The 20,359-nt window shown below is 34.8% G+C and overlaps 1 protein-coding gene across 6 annotated transcripts in view; it reads left to right on the top strand.

Annotated features, from left to right (window-relative positions):
- LOC106080671 (uncharacterized) overlaps window positions 1–20,359 on the top strand; it is a 176,469-nt gene that overhangs the window by 121,256 nt on the left and 34,854 nt on the right. For all 6 annotated transcript variants that reach the window (XM_059370605.1, XM_059370604.1, XM_059370607.1 and 3 more), the window contains exon 4: window positions 10,278–10,399. In XM_059370605.1, coding sequence (XP_059226588.1) covers window positions 10,278–10,399 — 122 coding nt within the window. The remainder of the gene's footprint in view (window positions 1–10,277; window positions 10,400–20,359) is intronic.

The raw sequence follows: 20,359 nt of genomic DNA, 5'->3' as shown, positions 1-20,359 counted from the left end.
ATGATAAGGAACCGCGTCCGAACGGCGTGCCGCAGCGCAACAGCTCTTTAGGGAGAAGTTTTACATGGCATAGCACCGAGGGACTAACCACTGCTGAACATTTTTCTGATGTTCTCGACATGGTTCGAAACCAGACGTTCAGCGTCATGGGTAGACATGATAACTTTTGCGCCACGGTGGCCTCCAAACTAAAGACTTAATCAAGCCTACGAACGGCCACCCGAAGTAATTTTGCATCTTAAGTGATGGTATGGGCAGCTGTGACCGCCGTAGGCTACTTACCAATCGTTTTCATCAAGCCTAGCTTCAAAGTAAATGTGACTGGCGCGCAAACATTTCGACCGTAGACCGTGGACGTACCACCAAGACTCGCCACTGTCACATACATAACGTGCTACCCAAGAAGAGGAAAAAATCAAGTTCCTAACTTCATTTTGTCCTCATAGTGGCTATCCAATTCACCAGATGCCAATTCGAGGGACTTTTCTATTTGTGCCATTTTAGAGGGCGACTATCCCCGAAAAATAAATTGGATGTTAATCTGAAAAAGGAGCATTTTATGTACTTCAAAAGTGACAAAGTTTGTTTTATTCCTACATTTTAGGAATTAACCGCATTTCTTGTAGTTTCTAGGCGACATATCCTTGATTGAGTGCTGTGCGTTCCATACACAGTTTTTGACTATTTCAGTTATGTGGGTTCAAAGGGGTTTTACCATACTCTTGTAGAATTATTGTTCGGTTTTCCTCTTATAGTTTCTATGGTCAATTTTTCTATGCCGACTAGTTTCCAAGATCTTTACATACCATTTTGTAAACCCATTTAAAAACAATGAATATTGAACCTACACAACAACTAATAAAAAAAGGGAATAAACTTCGCTGAGAATGATGTGGAAAAAACGTTGCTGTTTTCGGTGGCATCCCTACGTGTTAAAATCACAACATTTAGTGCAGTTTTCGAGTAAATCCAAATGCCGATTTCTACATCTTTGGAAACAAAAATTTTGTGGGTTAAGCAAGTATGCATGACTGAAGAAAGCCATTATACGGCCGGAAATGCCCCAAAATATCGGCAAATAACATTCGTTTTTGACCCACTCAGAGCAATAGCCGAGGCAAAAGGGTGTGAATGACTACAGAATAATTAAAACATTTTTTAATCAAAAAAAAAAAAATGTGGTAATTCGAATTGATTACACTTGTTGCCAACTTTCCTGTATATATAGGATAGGATAGCCGGAATATTCAGTCTTAAGCCCATAAAAACCGCATTTTGTATCCGATTTCGCTGAAATTTGGAAGAATGAGTTGTACCAACACTGCCGACGTCTGTCCCCTATGTGGTCATGATCGGGCTATATTTAGATATATCTACCATATGAATCGATCTGCCGATTTTGGGTCTTATTAAATTTAAATATGGTTCCGTTAGGTCCATATTTAGATATAGGTGCCATATAGATCGATCAGCCGATCTAGGCATAAACGGCGCATTCATCATTTGATTTGGGTGAAATTTGAAACAGTAGGTAGTATGATCCAGATCGGAACATATGTAGATATAGCTGCCATTTAAAGCATTCTGCCCATAAAAGCCGCATTTATTACCCGGCCTAAAATTTGGAACTGTTACTTTTATAAAGCTTTTCGGAACCTGAACCAATTAATACGGATATAGAAGAGTCAAGGACGTAGTAAAATGTGTTCTCAAAAAAATTTGAGAAAACTGCAGCCCGAGCCGGAAGATTACATAATAGATTATTCCAAAATCGAACTGCGTGTATAAAGAATTGTCTATATGAAACTAAATATCTGGTTCTGAATGGTTTAATACAATTTAAGCGCGAAGACCGGGACAAAGTTATTTTGTCGAAAATGTATTTCGGCTCAGCAAGATAAATTATTATGTATATAAAGAGTAAGCATCGGAAGTCTATTAGTCTATTGAAAGGCATGTCATACAATTGGTTCCACGTAAGGTGAAATATTTTGAGATCGATTCACTCCATATAATAAACGTAACTCGTAATTTCAGTATAGAAGTTTTGACAACAAATAAGCCTTACCAATCACACGTCGAACCTTCAAAGGTATAAAAAACTAAATGGACCATAGGGAACGGAGCAAAAAATATTATTTAAAATATGTCTTTATATAAAACATTTTGCTTGTTAGTATAAAAAACATTAATTAATTAGTATGGTTTCCAAAGAATATTTAGTAATATTTAATTATAAATTATTTGGATTGCATCAGCAATAAAATGAAAAGGAATCGGAAACATAATTTTAATTAATTATCACACTGATCAATGTATATTTAAAAAAAAAAATATTTCAAATAAAACCATTTCGTTTTTTTCTTGGAATTCCATAATCCACAATACAGTATTTAAAGCAATTGATACGGAGTGCTTAAGGGTCGAAATATATAAGTCCATAGTAGAAATTTGTTAGTTCTATATGCTTTGACCCTAGATTTGCACACAGTGAAATAGTTTGAAAAATTTTCAATTTACTATTTGAATTTTTGATTTTTTTTCAAGAAAAACTTTTACAACGAAAGGATTTTTCGAATGAATTCATTTAGTGTCATGTACGAAAAATTTAAATAAAACTAGACGGGTCAAATTATTGGGTTGCCCAAAAAGTAATTGCGGATTTTTTAAAAGAAAGTAAATGCATTTTTAATAAAACTTAGAATAAACTTTAATCAAATATACTTTTTTTACACTTTTTTTTCTAAAGCAAGCTAAAAGTAACAGCTAATAACTGACAGAAGAAAGAATGCAATTACAGAGTCACAAGCTGTGAAAAAATTTGTCAACGCCGACTATATGAAAAATCCGCAATTACTTTTTGGTCAACCCAATATAAGGGATATAATGTACAAAATAATGAAGATTTTTGTTAAATCCTATAAGTCAGCCGACTTTTTTCTATGAGAGCAAGTTTTATATTACACTTACGGTTGCCGCCACAATACAAGACAATATTGAATGGAAAATCTTTCCAGACATTTTGCTTTTTGGAAACATTTGAAAATAAGTTTCTTTTTGAAAATTATCATTTTTGAAGAGGACATAAATTATATATTAGTTGACGAAAATAAATCAAATAAAACTGACGAAGAAGGAAAAGAGTTTACAACTGTTATAACGTAAACATCTCTTCGTATATCTGATATTAAGTTATAGCAACTTTTCTTATTTTATCTCCAATAAATTAGGAAAACTTTAGAACTCATAAAGACATGAAGCAAATTATAAGCATATATACGACAATAGTTGGATGCAATTTTTACCGAATATCTTCTTTGGTGGTATGAAGTGGAGTAATTTTCTTTTTGCTGCGCTACAAATGAAAACACTCTTAAGAGCATAGTTTCAAGCTAGAAAACATAACTTTTTGAAAAATCCTACCGACAAGTTTGGGTGGTTCCAAACGAAATCGCGTTCTAGGAAACCAGTCCAATGCCATTACAAAGCAAAAACACATTTTTCTTCCTAACTTTAAAAAACAAGAGTTTTTGCTATCTATTTGACATAGAAACAGGTTACCCTATGGTCTGCAGCCGGACAATATCTGTTTCATCAAAAACGAGTTTTTGATCGATTTTACTAAAGGAGAATTTGTGACATCATATACACAGAATGTAGAAGGCTCTTCGTATAAATTAGTAATTTTTTTTTTAACAATAATTTGTTGTAGTTTCTGAGCAGATTATGAACGCAAAAGAAAAATTTATCAAACTACTGAAGCTGATTGGCCGAAACTATCGCTATAGAACTGAGATATTCACAAAGAAAGGATTATACAGTTAAGGATTTAGCTCTGATTTTACGAACCACTGTCACCGCGGATATATAAGTTGCTGCAACATGTAGCAACCACGATTGTCAATTAAAAAAGGTATCCTAACAAATTTCACAGTAACAGGTGAATTGTGACCATTTTCGATTTTGAAAAATAATAAAAGTTCTATGTTATCATTGAGATTTTTGTAGTGTTTCAAAAAAGTAATGGCGAAAAACATGTGTTTTCAACTGTGAAAAACCATAATAGTAGCAGCCATAAAATTGGCAAACCTTTTTTTTATTAACATAAAGCCCATGCCTCCATTGTTATTTAGAATTTCAATTATTTTGAATGGATTCATTCAAAAGTTTAAAATTTTGAATTCAATATCAACAGACAGTGTTTGTTAATATCAACAGACAGTGTTTATTAATATCAACAGACTAATTTCTCTGGGTGTATTACATACATGTAGTTATTTGTAAATGTACTTCTACTTTACACCATAACTGTGGCGAAGGACATATACAGACAACTTGAAAGAAAAAAAATACACATTGACAAGTGTACCGAAATGTTCAGAATGTGGATCTATATCAAATACCAGTTTGAATCTACACTCAGAAAAACGAGCTTACTGGCATCAGCAAACACTGTCGTCTGCTGTTTGTTTGACCAGGAAACATTTTTAAATTTATGAACATAAAAATGAATGTTATGTCATTTCCTATATATCTGGCAATTTGAGGCATTAAATATATTTAGAATCGTAAATATGATTTTAGTAGAATGCAAGTAAGTTTTTCCCACGAACATTCCACTACGGAACAGGGGCAAACTTCTCACATATCAGTGAGTGCAGTCCGATTCAAGTTTAAGCTCAATAATAAGGGCCTACTTTGTATAGCCGAGTCCGAATGATGTGCCGCAGTGTGACACCTCTTTGGAGAGAAGTTTTTACAAGGCATAGGCCACCGCTGAAATTTTTTTCTGATGGTCGATTTTAGTAGATATTTTGTATTGTATGTACAAGATTCAAAGTTTTTTTTTTAGTTTTGAGGCTACAATCGTCATTTTACCATCTGAAAACCACAGAAAATTTGGTGTTACAAGATCCTGCGAAGGCAAATACGTGCTTGCATGAGGGATAGCCGTTTCACATCCCGCTCTGGTTCTCCATATATTCTGTTGCTTTTATTCGAGTAAAACCTCTGGATATGGTTCGAGGTCACACATCTTCTCTTTCTTTCTAGCGTATCGCGATGGACCAAACTGGTCCCCAAATAAACTTACCAATTCAACCTAACCTAACCTTGTGTTGTGACAGCAAAATTTGTTGCCCTTTTTGCCAACAAGTTTCTCTGAGTGTGTTATCTGATCGGATTCGAATTTGGCACATATGCCTACAAATATATTAAATAAACTGACATATACACATTTTACTAATCGATAGATAACTGTATAGATGAAAACTAGAGGCTTTTAAACATGGCGTTTTTGTTTTTTTTTCGCTTAAGGATAAAGCCCTTTTTATCGTTGTATTGTGCGTGTGTGTGTGTTTTTTTTCTATGATAATGAGTCAAATAGTTCAAAAAGCAATCGCAAGATCTTTCTTATAATAATCTCGCATGTAGCAGTAAACAACCATTTTAAAAGACCTTTTAAAATGGCAGTTTACTCCTACATGCAAGAACTCTGTAGAAAGAAGCAGAGTGATGTAATGCGCTACTTGCTGCACATTCGAGTTTGACAGTATCGGCAATTGACAAAACTACATCGTTCTCCCCGATCAACTTGTCCCAACAAATCATGACGATTGGGATGCCGTGCAAAACAAGGTTTTGTGATATATAGAATTCGTATTCGCCACAGCGGTCGGAAACGTTCAGTACCTTAAGAATGTACTTACGACAAACCTTAGAGTCAGGGTGTCAATGAGTTAAAGCACTACCGTGGCACAAAGACTTGGTGGACTTCGAGTTTTGAACTCTTATTGGGTGGCACAATTTGCTTCCTATAAGTATTTCGTGGTGATTTTGGTTGTTACTCACCCCAACACTATACGGCGAAATCCTAAAATTAATTGGATTTGCAAACACGTTCAGAAGCACAGAAAACCTCGTGGACTAACTTCTGCAGGAATGGTCTCACGCGGTATTTGCAAAGGGTAGCGGAAACGTAAGAATCATGTAAACATGACGAGAGAGCGCTAAGAAACATGACTAGAAAGATAGGCCACCCTTAAGACGAAGTTTAGCTGTACTGTTTTATTGGAGCTTAAACCTACCTTGATAATTTTTTCTTTTTCCCTTGCAGGTAGAAGGAGTTTTCTAGAATTTCATTAAAATTTAAGATGCTGCGCATTATATACGTAAAAATTCAACTTTAATGTACTGTAAAATTCGACGCTTTCGCATCTTGCTGCAGCTATTGGTCTCAGCTACAGCAAGAATACATATATTAAAAGTGACTAATGTGTAAATAGTAGCAAACAAAATTGCAAATTAGTTCGTAAGACATTTATAATAAGAGGTTTATTACATTTGACATAAGATTAATCAGTCAACTAAATGCGAGAATTCAATAGTTCTCTAACTATTTATACCTCGTCACTTGTCCCATCGAACATGTTTGTTTCAAACGCATTAGATTGCAGCATTTTTGTAAAGTTTGCAATTAATTTTTTGCATACAAATGCAAATTGCAAAAGAAAAGAAATATATTTATATTTGCCATTTGATGCAATCACATAGATGTAAAATCTATGTAATAACATTTATAATTTCTTGATTTCGCTGTAGGAAGGAAACTTGAAAATATTTAGTGAGATGACAATAATACGAGAATCTAATTCAAGCAATTAGTGACACGAAGTGATTTATAGCAATTTATAACATTGCAATTTTCACATGTGCAAAAATTCCACAATTAACCGATGGAAATATTTCGCCAGAGTTGATTTATATTAATTGACTTTAATAATATATTTTCAAATGTAATATCTCTAATTAGCGGAATCCCGCTAATGATCCAGCACAATTCATGATAAACAAAAGTTGTAAATCCTATGGCATAGAAACAATGACTTTCGAAAAAGTAGTTATTTTTTCCTTAGTCTTAATTGCAGCAATATATGATTATATGGTACTTAAGTTACGATATTGTGTGGGTACTGCGTACTTCACTCGAACTCTACGCATATCAATCAATGTAGATAAAAATTTAGCCAAACTATGCGAGTCCTGTAATGTGCAGGGAACACCACCATGGATTTTGCTAAAAATTTACACTTTGAACCGAGTTTGACTCTAGAAGTCATATCGGAGAATCAATTAGTATGGGGCTCAAACTATTGATATTGATTGAGGCATCTAGAGACTCAAGGGATGATATTATATTGGTGCTATATCTATTTATGGACCTACCTGGGCATAATTTTTTGGCGGTGTATTGTTACTTCACATATCAAATTTCAGGTCAATCGCGTAAAAATTGAGGATTCAAGAAGTCAAATGGAAGGATTTGTTAAAACGAAGGATAGTGTGTGGATCTACCTACATATCTAAACCGGTTTGGCCTATTTGCAATCCCCAAAGAGCTACATGAATAAGTAGTACCTGTAGAAAATTTTAAGTGAATATCTTTATCGCTATCGTGATTTTCATACACGGACGAATCGACATGAAATGTGAAGACGACCAAGAAAATTCAAAATTTTTGGTGTCAAGACGAATCCTATTAAAGTTGGAATAAAATGGTCATTTGTTAAAAGATAAGTACAAAATTTGGCACAACAGATTCTCTTAGGCTTTCTATATTTCTTAGACTTAGATATAGCTCCCAGAATTAAAATTAGTTAAAACTTTTAGGGTACAATATTTTTAATTTTTCAATTTTTTTGCCTGTTTGGGCGAGATGATTAAATTTTACAATTTTTGTTTGTTTCTCTTTCGAGACGAGCTGGATGATCGGAGATTTCGTCTTTGGTTAGAAGACTTTTCAACCATATTAGGTGTGATGGCTTCAAGGGCCGTGCGTTGGTATGTTGTATTTGAATCGTATTAATAGCGAAAACGCATCTATGATACAATTACCACATTAACCAAGCTCGACAACCCTGCTTATTAGCTGTACTTTTTCCAATGCATATATTTTTTGTGTAATGACAGACATTCTATTTGTAACAAATTACACTTCTCTCGTACTACACAGCCATCACACCTAATATGGTTGAAAAGTCTTCTAACCAAAGACGAAACGCGTCCCATAGTGATTGGTGTGTGTTGCTATATTTGGCTTTCCTTTTCCATTTGCATCTCCGATCATCCAGCTCGCCTCGAAAGAAAAACAAACAAAAAATGGTAAAATATTTTCCTAACTACGCAGCTGTCAGTGTACGTAACAGCTATGTATGAAAAGGTATGTAAACATATCTGTGCCACGGTATGTACCGCAGAATTTTCAATTTAGGGCATTTGCAAGCGTATTTATCATTCAATCTTCTCAAATTTTTGCACAACGGTTCCCTCTTTGGTTTCTACAATATGTACGGCTTTTGTTCGATAATCTACATTTCAAATATAAGCAAATTTCACTTCCGACAACTAAGTCTGCTTAATCAATGTGGTGTAGGGTATGAAAAGGTCGACTTTGGCCCGTCCTTAATATAAATTTCCTTTGTCATTATTCAAACAGAATGAAAACGTTAATAAAATAAGAGTGCATCGCATTTATTTAATATTCAAAAATCCTTTATCCTTGATTAGTAACCCTTCATAAAAAAATTTGCAAATATTTGAAATAATTTGTTGTTAAATAACAGATAGTTATCTCACCTGGGTAATTCGTAAGTCAACCTTCGTCAATTTGAAACACATTGAAATATTGGTCTAAGATCCCATAAAGTATATATATTCATGATCGACATGACATTGTAACTCGTTCTAGCTATGTCCGTCCGTCTGTCTGTCTGTGGAAAGCACGCTAACTTCCAAAGGAGTAAAGCTGGACGTTTGAAATTTTTATCAATGCAGATCGATTGGAATTGTAAATAGGTCATATCGATCCATATTTTGTTATAGCTGCCATATAAACCGATCTTGAATCTTGACTTCTTGAGCCTCTAGACGGGGCAATTTGGCTTAAATTTTGTTTGAGGGGTTTTGTTATGACCCAATTATTATCTGATTTGGCTAAACAACAACAATTGTGCCAAGTTTGGTCCAAATCGGTTCATAAACTGGTAATGCTCCTTATTATACTTTTTGAGCCTATGGAGGGTGCAATTCTTATCCGATTTGAAATGTTGTACAAATTTCAACGTGCGCGCCAAATATGGTCTGAATCGGTCGATGATATGATATAGCTTTCATATAAACCGATCTGCCGATATTATTTCTTGAGATCCTATAGGGCGCAATTTTTGTCCGATTTGACTGAAATTGCACAACGACTTCTACTATGGTCTCAAACATCCTAATCAAGTATGGTCCTAATCGATGTATAACTTGATATGGCTCCAAAGGCATAGCAATTTTTATCCATTATCCTTTGTTTGAGCAAAGAACCTAACAAATGCAATCCATGGTGGAGGGTAAATAAGATTCGGCCCGCCGAACTTAGCACGCTTTTACTTATTTTAACTTAAGTGTGTTTTATTTACACATCATACGCTAGGAAATCCACAGTGGCGCAGAGGTAAGCAGACCGCTTACACTCATAAAAAAAATTAGCTAAAAATAGCTAATACAGTCTGCTGACTGTTAGTAGTTAATTTTGTTGCTATTACAGCAGTAGGTTTGCTATTGCAGCAGTAGTTCTGCAATTTCAGTACAGAAGGTTGACTTCCGAAAAGTCGGGTTTTCGCTGAAAATGGCTACTGCTTAAATTATGTAGGGGTTTGTTAGAAAAAATAATATTTTTTTAATATTTTAGGAGATTTTTTATTTAAAACAGCAGATTTTATTTGCTGGAATATCAATATGAAATGTTTTCTAAAACAGCAGCACTTTGTTTGCTGAAACAGCAGTCATGTGTGCTTTAACTTTTTCATTAAACAAAAACTGTATAACGTCGAACGCCTGAGTTCGAATACTGGCGAGAAAGTCAGAAAAAAAATTCTTTCAAATAATTCTGGGGACATTTGTGAGGTACTACGCCATGCAAAAATCTCTCCCCAAAGCGGTGTCGCGCTGCGTCACATCGTTTGGACTTGAACAGCACTCATTGATATGTGAGAAGGGAATGTTCACAGCCAAATATGCGAGCTAGGGAATATTCCACTTAGCAAATAAAACTCTATTAATATTTATCTGTATATGTAACACCTGAACATGGATGTGTGCTTAATATGAGAGTATGATGTCATTCGATATTCTCTCTGAACGTTTATTCACTAAAAATCACATTTTTAAATCCAAGAATTTTTGAGAATTTTTACTAATGGTCACAATCTTATATTTATCTTTTTTAATTACAGATGGTACTTCCGCAAAATCAAACGCATTGAGGCTGAAAAGAAACTATTACTGCCAGAAAACGAGCATGGAGCGTTTTTAATAAGGGACTCTGAGAGTCGTCATAATGATTATTCGCTATCAGGTTGGTATTTATGTCCCTTCCCATACTTGCATAAAAAATTGTATAGCACATCAGCACACAGTGCCCTGATGGGTCAGTATGATTGATCGAGTGATTTGGAGTGTGGTGGCCCCTGAGACATTTGACTAGAAGATTAGTAATCCACTACCTTAAGTCTTTCATATATCCGTTTGGTGGAGGCGTCTATAAAAGCGTTATGCGCCGCCACACCCCTCCTGGGCCTTGAGCACTAATTTGAATGTCAAGGTTCGTGCTCTACACAAAAATATCGTTCACTTGAATCAACCGTAATCTATTCGAACGCCAAATTTCGGCTAGGCCGAATTTAATGCGTATTAATTGTTATTAATAGCGCCACCGTTTTGGGCCACTAAAAGAATTTTACAAAAATATATTTGTATTATTTATTTTTATACCCACCACAATAGGCCAGGGTGTATATTCATTCTGCCATTCCGTTTGCAATGCATTGAAATCCATTAATTTCCGACCCTACAAAGTATATATATTGTAGATCGTCGTCAAGTCCTAAGACAATTTAAAGAAGCCCCTGGTCTTTCCGGTTTGCCGTCCGTCTGTTCTAAGCGGCAGAAAACAGTTGCCAGTTTCTTAAATGTGCTATAAACTTTGAGGATTAGATTAAGTTTTAAATGAAACACCAATACATTCAAATATCGTTTACTTATTTTATTACAACTTATTCAGTAAATTTCCGCCTTTTCCAAGCGGCGGAAAACAGTTGCCATTTTCTTAAATGTACTATTAACTTTTAGGGTTAGGTTAAGTTTTAAATGAAACACCAATTCATTCAAATGCCATTTACTTATTTTATTAAAACTTATTCATGTAAATTTTTAATTCAGACTTGCCAAAATTATATACATCAACTTAGTATAACAAATCTTATATACGTACATAATCATGCATCCATACAGGCGTCTTTCGTTGTCTAGATGGACGTACTGAAGAACCAACTTTTCTGACTTCATCATTTTGCACAGAAGGTGGATCTTTAGTAGTGTTATTTGCAATATCTTGATTACAATTTTGATCTTGATTAAAATTATCAATAATTTTTTCCTCTTTTACATAATCCTCATTTGATTGTAGAGTTCTTGGGAATCATGAAAATGCTTTGCTTTTTAAAATTTTGACGTATATCAAATGTTTCCTATTTCTTCTAAATTCTCTCCTATCGGGTTTAATCGTATCTAGGATCGTGGCTCATCTATCTTTTTAAGAATGCTACCGTATATTTTCAAATCTACTATCCACACCCTATCCCCTTTATTTAGCTATGGCAGATCCTTGGCTTTGAATCGTTTATTATAGTTTTTAACCTGATTACTTTTTAATTTTCTCTCCTTTTCATTGGTACCATTGATTTAAATTTTCGACCCATCATCAATTCCGCAGGAGAATATCCATTCGCTAAAGATGTTCTATAATTTAAAAGACTTATAGATATCATCGGATTTCTTAATTAACTGTTTTGCAGTTTTAACTGCTGCATCAGGGGCTCCACTTGGGTGGCTGTGATAAGGACTACTCGTAATATGTTTGTAATGATATTCTATTTAAACATTGATTGAACTTGTGGACCATTGTCAAAATGATGAAAGATGGAAAAATTCAAAATATCGCGAATAATTATAATAAACCATTTAACACATCTGAAAAGATCGAACCTATTCTTTTCCATTGATCGGGTTGGAAGTTCCTCCAGTTGCAAAGTTTCGCGTTGATTATTTCTTTCTTCTATACATTTCATGCAGTTGCGTACGGTTTCCTCCAACCTCCAACCTAACCACCAAACTGATGTCTCAGTCAATTCAATTCATTCAATAACATCCTTTTGTAAATCTGGCGGTATAACCACTCGTGTGTTTTTCAACAATAAATTCTCTAAAAAAGAAATATGATGCCGGTGTTAGTAAAAGGGTAACAAAAACTCGGGCAATTTATCACGACTAGGCCAACCATCTGAAGATTGCAAACCAGATCGTTCTGCCGGGCATTAATGACGTTATGAACTACGAATCGAAAAAAAGCTTCGCTCTGTATTTCTAACCCCTGATATTCATTTTCTGTACATGGTCCTGAACTACGAAATAATGCATCAGCCACTTTCAGGTCTTTCCCCGGCACATATTTCACTGAGTAGTCATATCGCATAATCCACATTCTAAAGCTTTGTAGTCTTGGTGATAATGAGTAGAGATTTTTCGACTGTAATATCTAAACTAACGGCTTATGGTCCCTTTCGAAAATAAAATGAATTCCTATTATATACTCAGCTAATTTCTCTGCAGCCCATGTTATTCCTAATGCCTCGCGTGTTCAATTCGAGCATAATATTTTTTTGTTTGTGTCATAGTCCTAGAAATATGTAAGAAGACCTGTCTATTATTCTAACTATCTTCCTGGAATAGACATGCTCAGACGCATCTGAGCTGATAATTATTCTTTTCGATGGGCCGTAAAAGGCCAGTGTTGGTATCTCTGTCAATCTCTTTTGGTTTCTAAAAATGCCTTTTCTTTTATTTTGTTCGAAACAAAATCAACATTAGCCATTAAAATATTAATACGCCGTATAGTTTATTGACGGCAGTCCTCTGGGCTTCCTTTGTCATAGTCCGTTTGTCTTTGGGATTGCCACAATTGGACTTACCCAGTCTGTCACCTCATCCATACGCTCAACGATGTCTAAACTAAGCAATCGATATAGCTCCCTCTTCAATTTCGGCAACAATGGTATGTGTACTCTTCTGGGAACTGATTGAACAAAGAAACGGTATTTTTTTCTAATTTTATTTGGATTTCGCCTTCAAACGCTCCGATTTCGCGGAATAACAGGATATTTTTTAACCATTTTCAAGCACGTGTTTTTACTTTCTTTAATATAAAATTTTCAAATTTCGGGCTGTAAAATTCCCAATTGTACTATAGCAGTTCATCCTAAAATCGATATATATATATATATATATATATATATATATATATATATTGCCCAAAAAGTAATTGCGGATTTGTCATATAGTCGGCGTTGACAAATTTTTTCACAGCTTGTGACTCTGTAATTGCTTTCTTTCTTCTGTCAGTTATCAGCTGTTACTTTTAGCTTGCTTTAGAAAAAAAGTGTAAAAAAAGTATATTTGATTAAAGTTCATTCTAAATGCATTACTTTCTTTTAAAAAATCCGCAATTACTTTTTGGGCAACCCAATATACTAAAGTAGCCTTTACAACACATATACTAGAGTAGCATTTACCACATCCAGTACCTTTAGCGTTGATCTTCCTGCCTTTAGTCTTCTTGCTGCCACTTGTTCCCCTTTGGACGTTCATAACATGTTTATCACCATTTGTGATCTTCATCTGCCTTATCTGGATCTCAGTTTGCCGGGCTGTGTCTGTTGCTATTTTTCAGGTTAGGTCTGGCTTCACCTACATTTGTTCACAAACTTTTTTGTTTCAAATGCCAACCACTATGCGATCCCGGTTTAGATTTTTTTTCAAGGCTCCGTAATCACAACTTTCTGCCTATGCAAAAAAGGGTGATTTTTTTGAGGTTAGGATTTTCATGCATTAGTATTTGACAGATCACGTGGGATTTCAGACATGGTGTCAAAGAGAAAGATGCTCAGTATGCTTTGACATTTCATCATGAATAGACTTACTAACGAGCAACGCTTGCAAATCATTTTCAGTGAATCATTTTCAGTGAAATCATTTTCAGTGAATCGACAAATTATGTTCAGCGATGAGGCTCATTTCTGGTTGAATGGCTACGTAAATAAGCAAAATTGCCGCATTTGGAGTGAAGAGCAACCAGAAGCCGTTCAAGAACTGCCCATGCATCCCGAAAAATGCACTGTTTGGTGTGGTTTGTACGCTGGTGGAATCATTGGACCGTATTTTTTCAAAGATGCTGTTGGACGCAACGTTACGGTGAATGAACACATTTCGAACCGAACACTGATTTTGGTAATAAAATTCAATGATTTGCAAGCGTTGCTCGTTAGTAAGTCTATTCATGATGAAATGTCAAAGCATACTGAGCATCTTTCTCTTTGACACCATGTCTGAAATCCCACGTGATCTGTCAAATACTAATGCATGAAAATCCTAACCTCAAAAAAATCAAATAAAACTATCGACGGATTCGCCCTGTCCTTGCATACGGGAGTTGAATTTAAAGTTCTCAAATTCAACATTTTTCTTGGGGTTGAAGTATTTGCCTAAGTTGTTGAGGGCCGTAAGGTGTGTTGTTGGTGTTGATCCCAATTGCAGGAAAATTTTCTCACTCTTCTCTTCCAACACATTAAACAGCAAATAAATTTGCTCTGCTGCTGGTTTGGCCATCTGTCTTGATACATTTATGTACCGCTCGAATCTCTTGCGCCACTTGACCCAATCTTCTGGGCATGAAACATCAAAAGATTCTGGAGGAGCAATATTCGCAACGAAATGTCAATTTTTCGAGCTTGACTTTCACCTGGCATCTTTCACTTTGTTGACTTTAACTAGTTTTTTAGCTTTACCGCTACCACGATGTACTGTTAACCTTGAGGGTTGGGTTAAGTTTTAAATGAAACACTACTTATTTTATTACAACTTATTCGCTTGGCCGCTGACCGATGAAAGAGACCGAGAAGAAGAGTGTCAAAGCTTAGATCAACTCGTTACAACAAATGATATACTCTTTTAGTCGGTTACTCTCTCTTAAAGCTATTCGGAATTCATATAAGGATTTGTTTAGGGTAGCTCACACCACATTAAATACTAATGTAAGTTGGCGTTTCTGAGAGCTCTTACGCATGCACACTTAACTTCCAGAATCTTACATTATAGAAGACCTGAAACACAGCTTTTTGCCAGCCAATGAAAATGCCACTAGTCATTCCATGCCAACTTCTCGGAATATGGCTAAATGAATGAGATGTAATACATTTGTCCCTCTAGTTTGCTTTTTATACTCTACACCGCCACAGTGGTACAGGGTATTATAACTTCCTGCATCCATTTGTAACGCTAAGAAGAAGAGCTAGACAGTGAAATATTCAGTCAATCAAATAAAATTGCGTTCACTTCATTTATTCCACCCAAAAACCAACTCAAAATGCTCATGAGGTTAAATTTCTTAACATTGCTCTTTTTACTTTGTTATATCACATATTAAGTTGTCCTCATATGTGTACGAATGTAGCAATAAAAAATTAAACCCCCATACTGTATAGGGCCGGTTGTTTGCCAGGCCAAAAACCTGTACTTTCTAAAGCAACACAAAGAATTGTTTGGAGTTGGCTACACACATTTAGGGTTGTCGACATCTTTTTTAGAAAGTGTTGGGTTTAGCGATGCTTCATAAAAGAAAATTTTTAAGTCTGATTGTTCAATAAAATGGGGGAAAACTAATGATTATCAAGAATGATAATGCAGTGATTGTTAAGAGCTTTTATGTCCGTAAAAGCATCTGGCATAAGCTCCATAGATCAAATGTGAGAATTACTCGAAAAAAAATATCGAAAAAAGACAAGTTTTCATCTAAAAAAGGCGAAAACCCATCTTTATGAGAAGAGTGAGCCTATACAGTGAAATTCGACACCCAAATTCTGGTTAAAAGCGTGAATTTACGACTGGAACAATTGCCTAAAGGAGGACACACGAAAGACAAAAGTTATGTAAAACTTTTTTAGTTTCAAAAAATAATTATGTGCTTCTTAATGTACGTAAACTTTTTTGAAATAAATTTCTCAGTATTTGTAAGTTTTTCGTTATATTTGAAAACCGGTTACATATGTAATGAGCTATATTCCATTGAAGTCCAGTGTAAAAAAAAAATTAAATATACATATATTAATGATGGGAATAGAGCCATTTTATTTAATATACACATGTGTACGTATACTTTATTGTTTGACTGTATACCGATTGGCTTAAAATCAATTCTTGATTCGATTTAGCTATGTCCGTCTGTCTGTCTGCCCATGTATTCTTGTAATCAAAGTACACGTCACATTTATTGTCTGATTGTCGTAAAATTTCGCACAAGTCGCTTTTTTGCTCCAAGGACGGACGCTATTGATTTTGAACAAAACCGGATCAGATTTAGATATATCTCCCAAATGCAACTTTCATCCGATATGAGTGTTTAAGACTGTAATAACGACAATTTTGGTCCGATCTTTAAAAAATTTAACATGAGACGTGTTTCATTTGACATCTTAATATGTGCACAATTTCACAAAAATCAGCCCATATTTAGATAAAGCTGCCTTATGTATCTTTCATACGACCTTTTAAGTTTTTAGGTCCCATCTTTACAAAATTTAGCATGAGGTGTTTTTTTGTCGTCCTAATATGTGTGCAAAATTTCATCAAAATATGATTTATGATTTACACTAAAAAAAAGTGACCCGATGGTTCAGTAAAAATTAACTAATTTTCAATAAATTTTAACTTCATATAGCTCTAAAGGCATTTGTATTCCATTTTAGTTTATGTTGTTGTTAAAAATAGCGAAATCGTATAAGCTTCTGGCTATTTAAACGATAAAATGAACCAATTAATTTTTTTTTCATCTGTCCATATCGTGAACAATCGTTTACGACAATTTTTAATCATATTTTATGGAAAAAAATATTTGACATATTGACTATAAGTAAATGAAATTGTACAAATATTTGAAAATTCTGGTTTTCTATTTGGGTAAATTTTAACTAAATCACAATAAATTTCCTTATTTCGAGCTTATGACATACAATCGCGTAGGGAAATGTTGACTCATTTGAAAGTAATTTTTTGGATTGAATTTTACAGTAAAAATTTATAAATTTATTTATATCGACTTATCGGAAGACAGACGATGAGATCATCACCTACTCCCAAGATGCCCATTTACTGGAGGACCAATGATTGAGGTTATCCATATAAACCTCCACCGGAGCGAGACTGCTACACAGGCTCTGATGTTATTTGTCAGGCGGAGATCCGGGCGATCTCGGAATGCGTGAGGTGGTGTGGTGCTACTGCTATGCGCATGCAACATTGTGGAACAGCGAAACGGTCGGGACACATAGGACTACGAGCTCACTTATGTCAAATCGGTGCAACAAGTGATGATTCCCAAACAAATATACGACAAATTGCCGCCAACTGGAAGTTTTTTTCGAAGCACAGGTCAAAATTTATCGACAATTCAATATATAAACAAGCTGAATTTGCTTTATAATTGATAACGCGTTTTAGAAGGAGTATATAAATATCGATTTTCCTCCATAATTTCAAGTCATAAACCAAACTTTATAATTCTTCAAATTTTTGATTTGAATCGAGGGATAATTGTATGGAATCTATAAAAACGTGAATGTGAAAAAAATTAAATGACATATTTAGAATTAATCATCGTTTTAATATTTAATACAAAAAAATTTGCTTAACAAACGAGGAAACAAGTTTAAGTGTATATGACGATTTAATAAAAAATGTGTAATTACATTAAGCCAATTGTACGAGGTTTGTGGTTTCACTAAGTTTAGTTAAAAAATCTTTCAAACAAAGTACATTTTAGCAACATTTTAAGTTAAAACTATTAAAATTAAGGAAATTTTATGAACTAATTCTTTACAAATTTATATTCAACTTGAAGAAAATCGATTTCACGGATCGTTGAACTAAAAACAACGAAATCTCTATCATCAATTAACTCGTCGTTGTCTACCAAAGGAATATTTTACTTGTTAAATAGAATTTTGGTTTGGTAAAATTAGTTATCAAATTCAAGTTTATGAACTATTTGCAAATAACTAAATATGTATAAGATGAGGGAAATAAGCAAACGAGCAAGAAATCAGCAAGCAGTAATCAAGCGATGTAGAATGGGAGGTGTTCCACGTTGCACAGTGGGTAAGAATCGACAAAAAACTAGTAACAAATCTGCCGTCTGAGAACGAGTGGAGAGGTCCGGGCGCCTTGTTGGCCGAGACACGGTTTGTATTTTGTCAACAACATATTTGAACAATATATTTCGAGTACTCAAAACGCAAATGCTCTTAACCTTCATTTAGGTTATGTTTAGACAATATTAGTAGCCTCCACAGCCAATTTACTAAAAAAATGCCGATTTGGAAACTATCTTTGCCCGAAATGGGTATTTTGGGTTATTTGTTTCTTTATTTTTTGGGGACTCTTTAAAAGAATTAAAAAATGCAAAAGAAATTTCTGAAGATGGCTCTATTTGTTTTTTTACAATTTTTTCTATTTTAATTGCTTTAAAAAATTTGAATTTTTTCCATATTTTTGTTTTTATACATTTAATCCAAAAACGGGAAAAATTGCAAATTTTCTGAAATTGAAATTCTATCTGTTCTTAGGTGACATTTCTTTTATTCTACCCCACTGTGTGTTGCTCGTTTATAACTTCGTTTAAAAAAAAATTAAATTGCCGTCCAGAATCAATGACTTTTAAGGTTATTCTTAAAAATACAAAAACTAACAGCTGTTTTTAGAGAGGGGCAGAAATAACATCTGTTTTTAGAAACTGATTCCGAAACTCTTTAGTGTGGAATGATTAAATCGCTCATGTGCTTGAAGGGTGGCATTATAAAACATGTAAAAACGTATTAAGTTCGGCCGTGCCGAACTCCGGATACCCATCACCATCTCCACTACTATATCCATAGGTACATTCACATACTGGCTGATTTGTGATCTAATATAGGATAGGTCCGTATCTTATATAACTCCTGTTTATAAACACTCATGTTATGGACTAAAGTGCCTAAATCGGCAGATAGGTCTATATGATAGCTGTATCAAAATATAGTCCTATCTGAACCATTTTTAAGTCGGATGTCAGGAGTCTTAATGCAACTCACAGTTTCAAATTTCATCGAAATCGGGTAATAAATGCGCTTTTAACGGGAATAGGACCCTAAATCTATATAGCAGCTAAAGGTTGGATGACGGATAGCTTAAAACAACTCACTGTTTCAAGTTTCATGACAATCGGATAATAAATGCGGCATTTATGGGCTTAAGACCCCAAATCGGCAGACCGGTCCATATAGATGCTATAGGTAAATATGGCCCGATCTGTACCATAATTAGGTCAGATATCAAGAGTCTTAATAAAATTCACTGTTGCAAATATCAGCGAAATCGGATAATTAATGCGGCATTTATAGCGCGATCTGGACCATATCTGCGGTAGATATCCAGATTATAATAAATTGTTAAACAGTATCAATAAAGGTTAGGAAAGTTGATCGGCACGCTGTTTCAAAATGTTAGCCGGGACACCGTCCGGACCAGCAAGAAATGTAAGGTATTCATAGTGGCGTACGTAATGTTTATCAGCATAAGAAGTAGCAAAAAAATCGGCGAAAATACATGAGATACCAAATCCGTGTCCGCTGACACTGAACCATATTTAAGAAAGTTAGGCCAACCAACAAAGCAGCGTTAAGCATTCTAAAAATGAAGAAAAAGAGGCCTGTTTTCAGCTGTATTTTAGAGGTACGGTCTATATAATTTAATTTTTAAAGATTATTTCATGTAAATGTTGACCTTGACTGCGCCTGAAATGGTCCATTCGCTTAGTCCAATTTTTGCATACCCTTTCCAACATTTCGGCCGGTTTCTCACGAATAAATGCCCAGCCCATAAACCGCACCAAACTGTGACTTTTTCTGGATGCATTGGTAGCTCTTGCAGTGCTTCTGGCTGTTCTTTACTCTAAAATCGACAGTTCTGCTTATTTGCGTACCCATTGGGCCAAAAATGAACTTAGTCGCTGGACAAAATTTTCCTTTCTTTGAGCTTTCTTAACAGAGCACGCATTTTGACAATAAAATTCAATGTTTGCAAGCGTTGTTCCTTTGTAAGACGATTCATGGACCCAACTTAAGATATTTGACAGTGAAACAAAACACGGAGCGTGCGTGAGCTTTTTAAACCA

Source organism: Stomoxys calcitrans, chromosome 5, assembly GCF_963082655.1.
Source record: "Stomoxys calcitrans chromosome 5, idStoCalc2.1, whole genome shotgun sequence".
NCBI lineage: Eukaryota > Metazoa > Arthropoda > Insecta > Diptera > Muscidae > Stomoxys > Stomoxys calcitrans.
The sequence above is the reverse complement of the archived record's forward strand: the minus strand, read 5'-3'. Positions and strand labels throughout refer to the sequence as shown.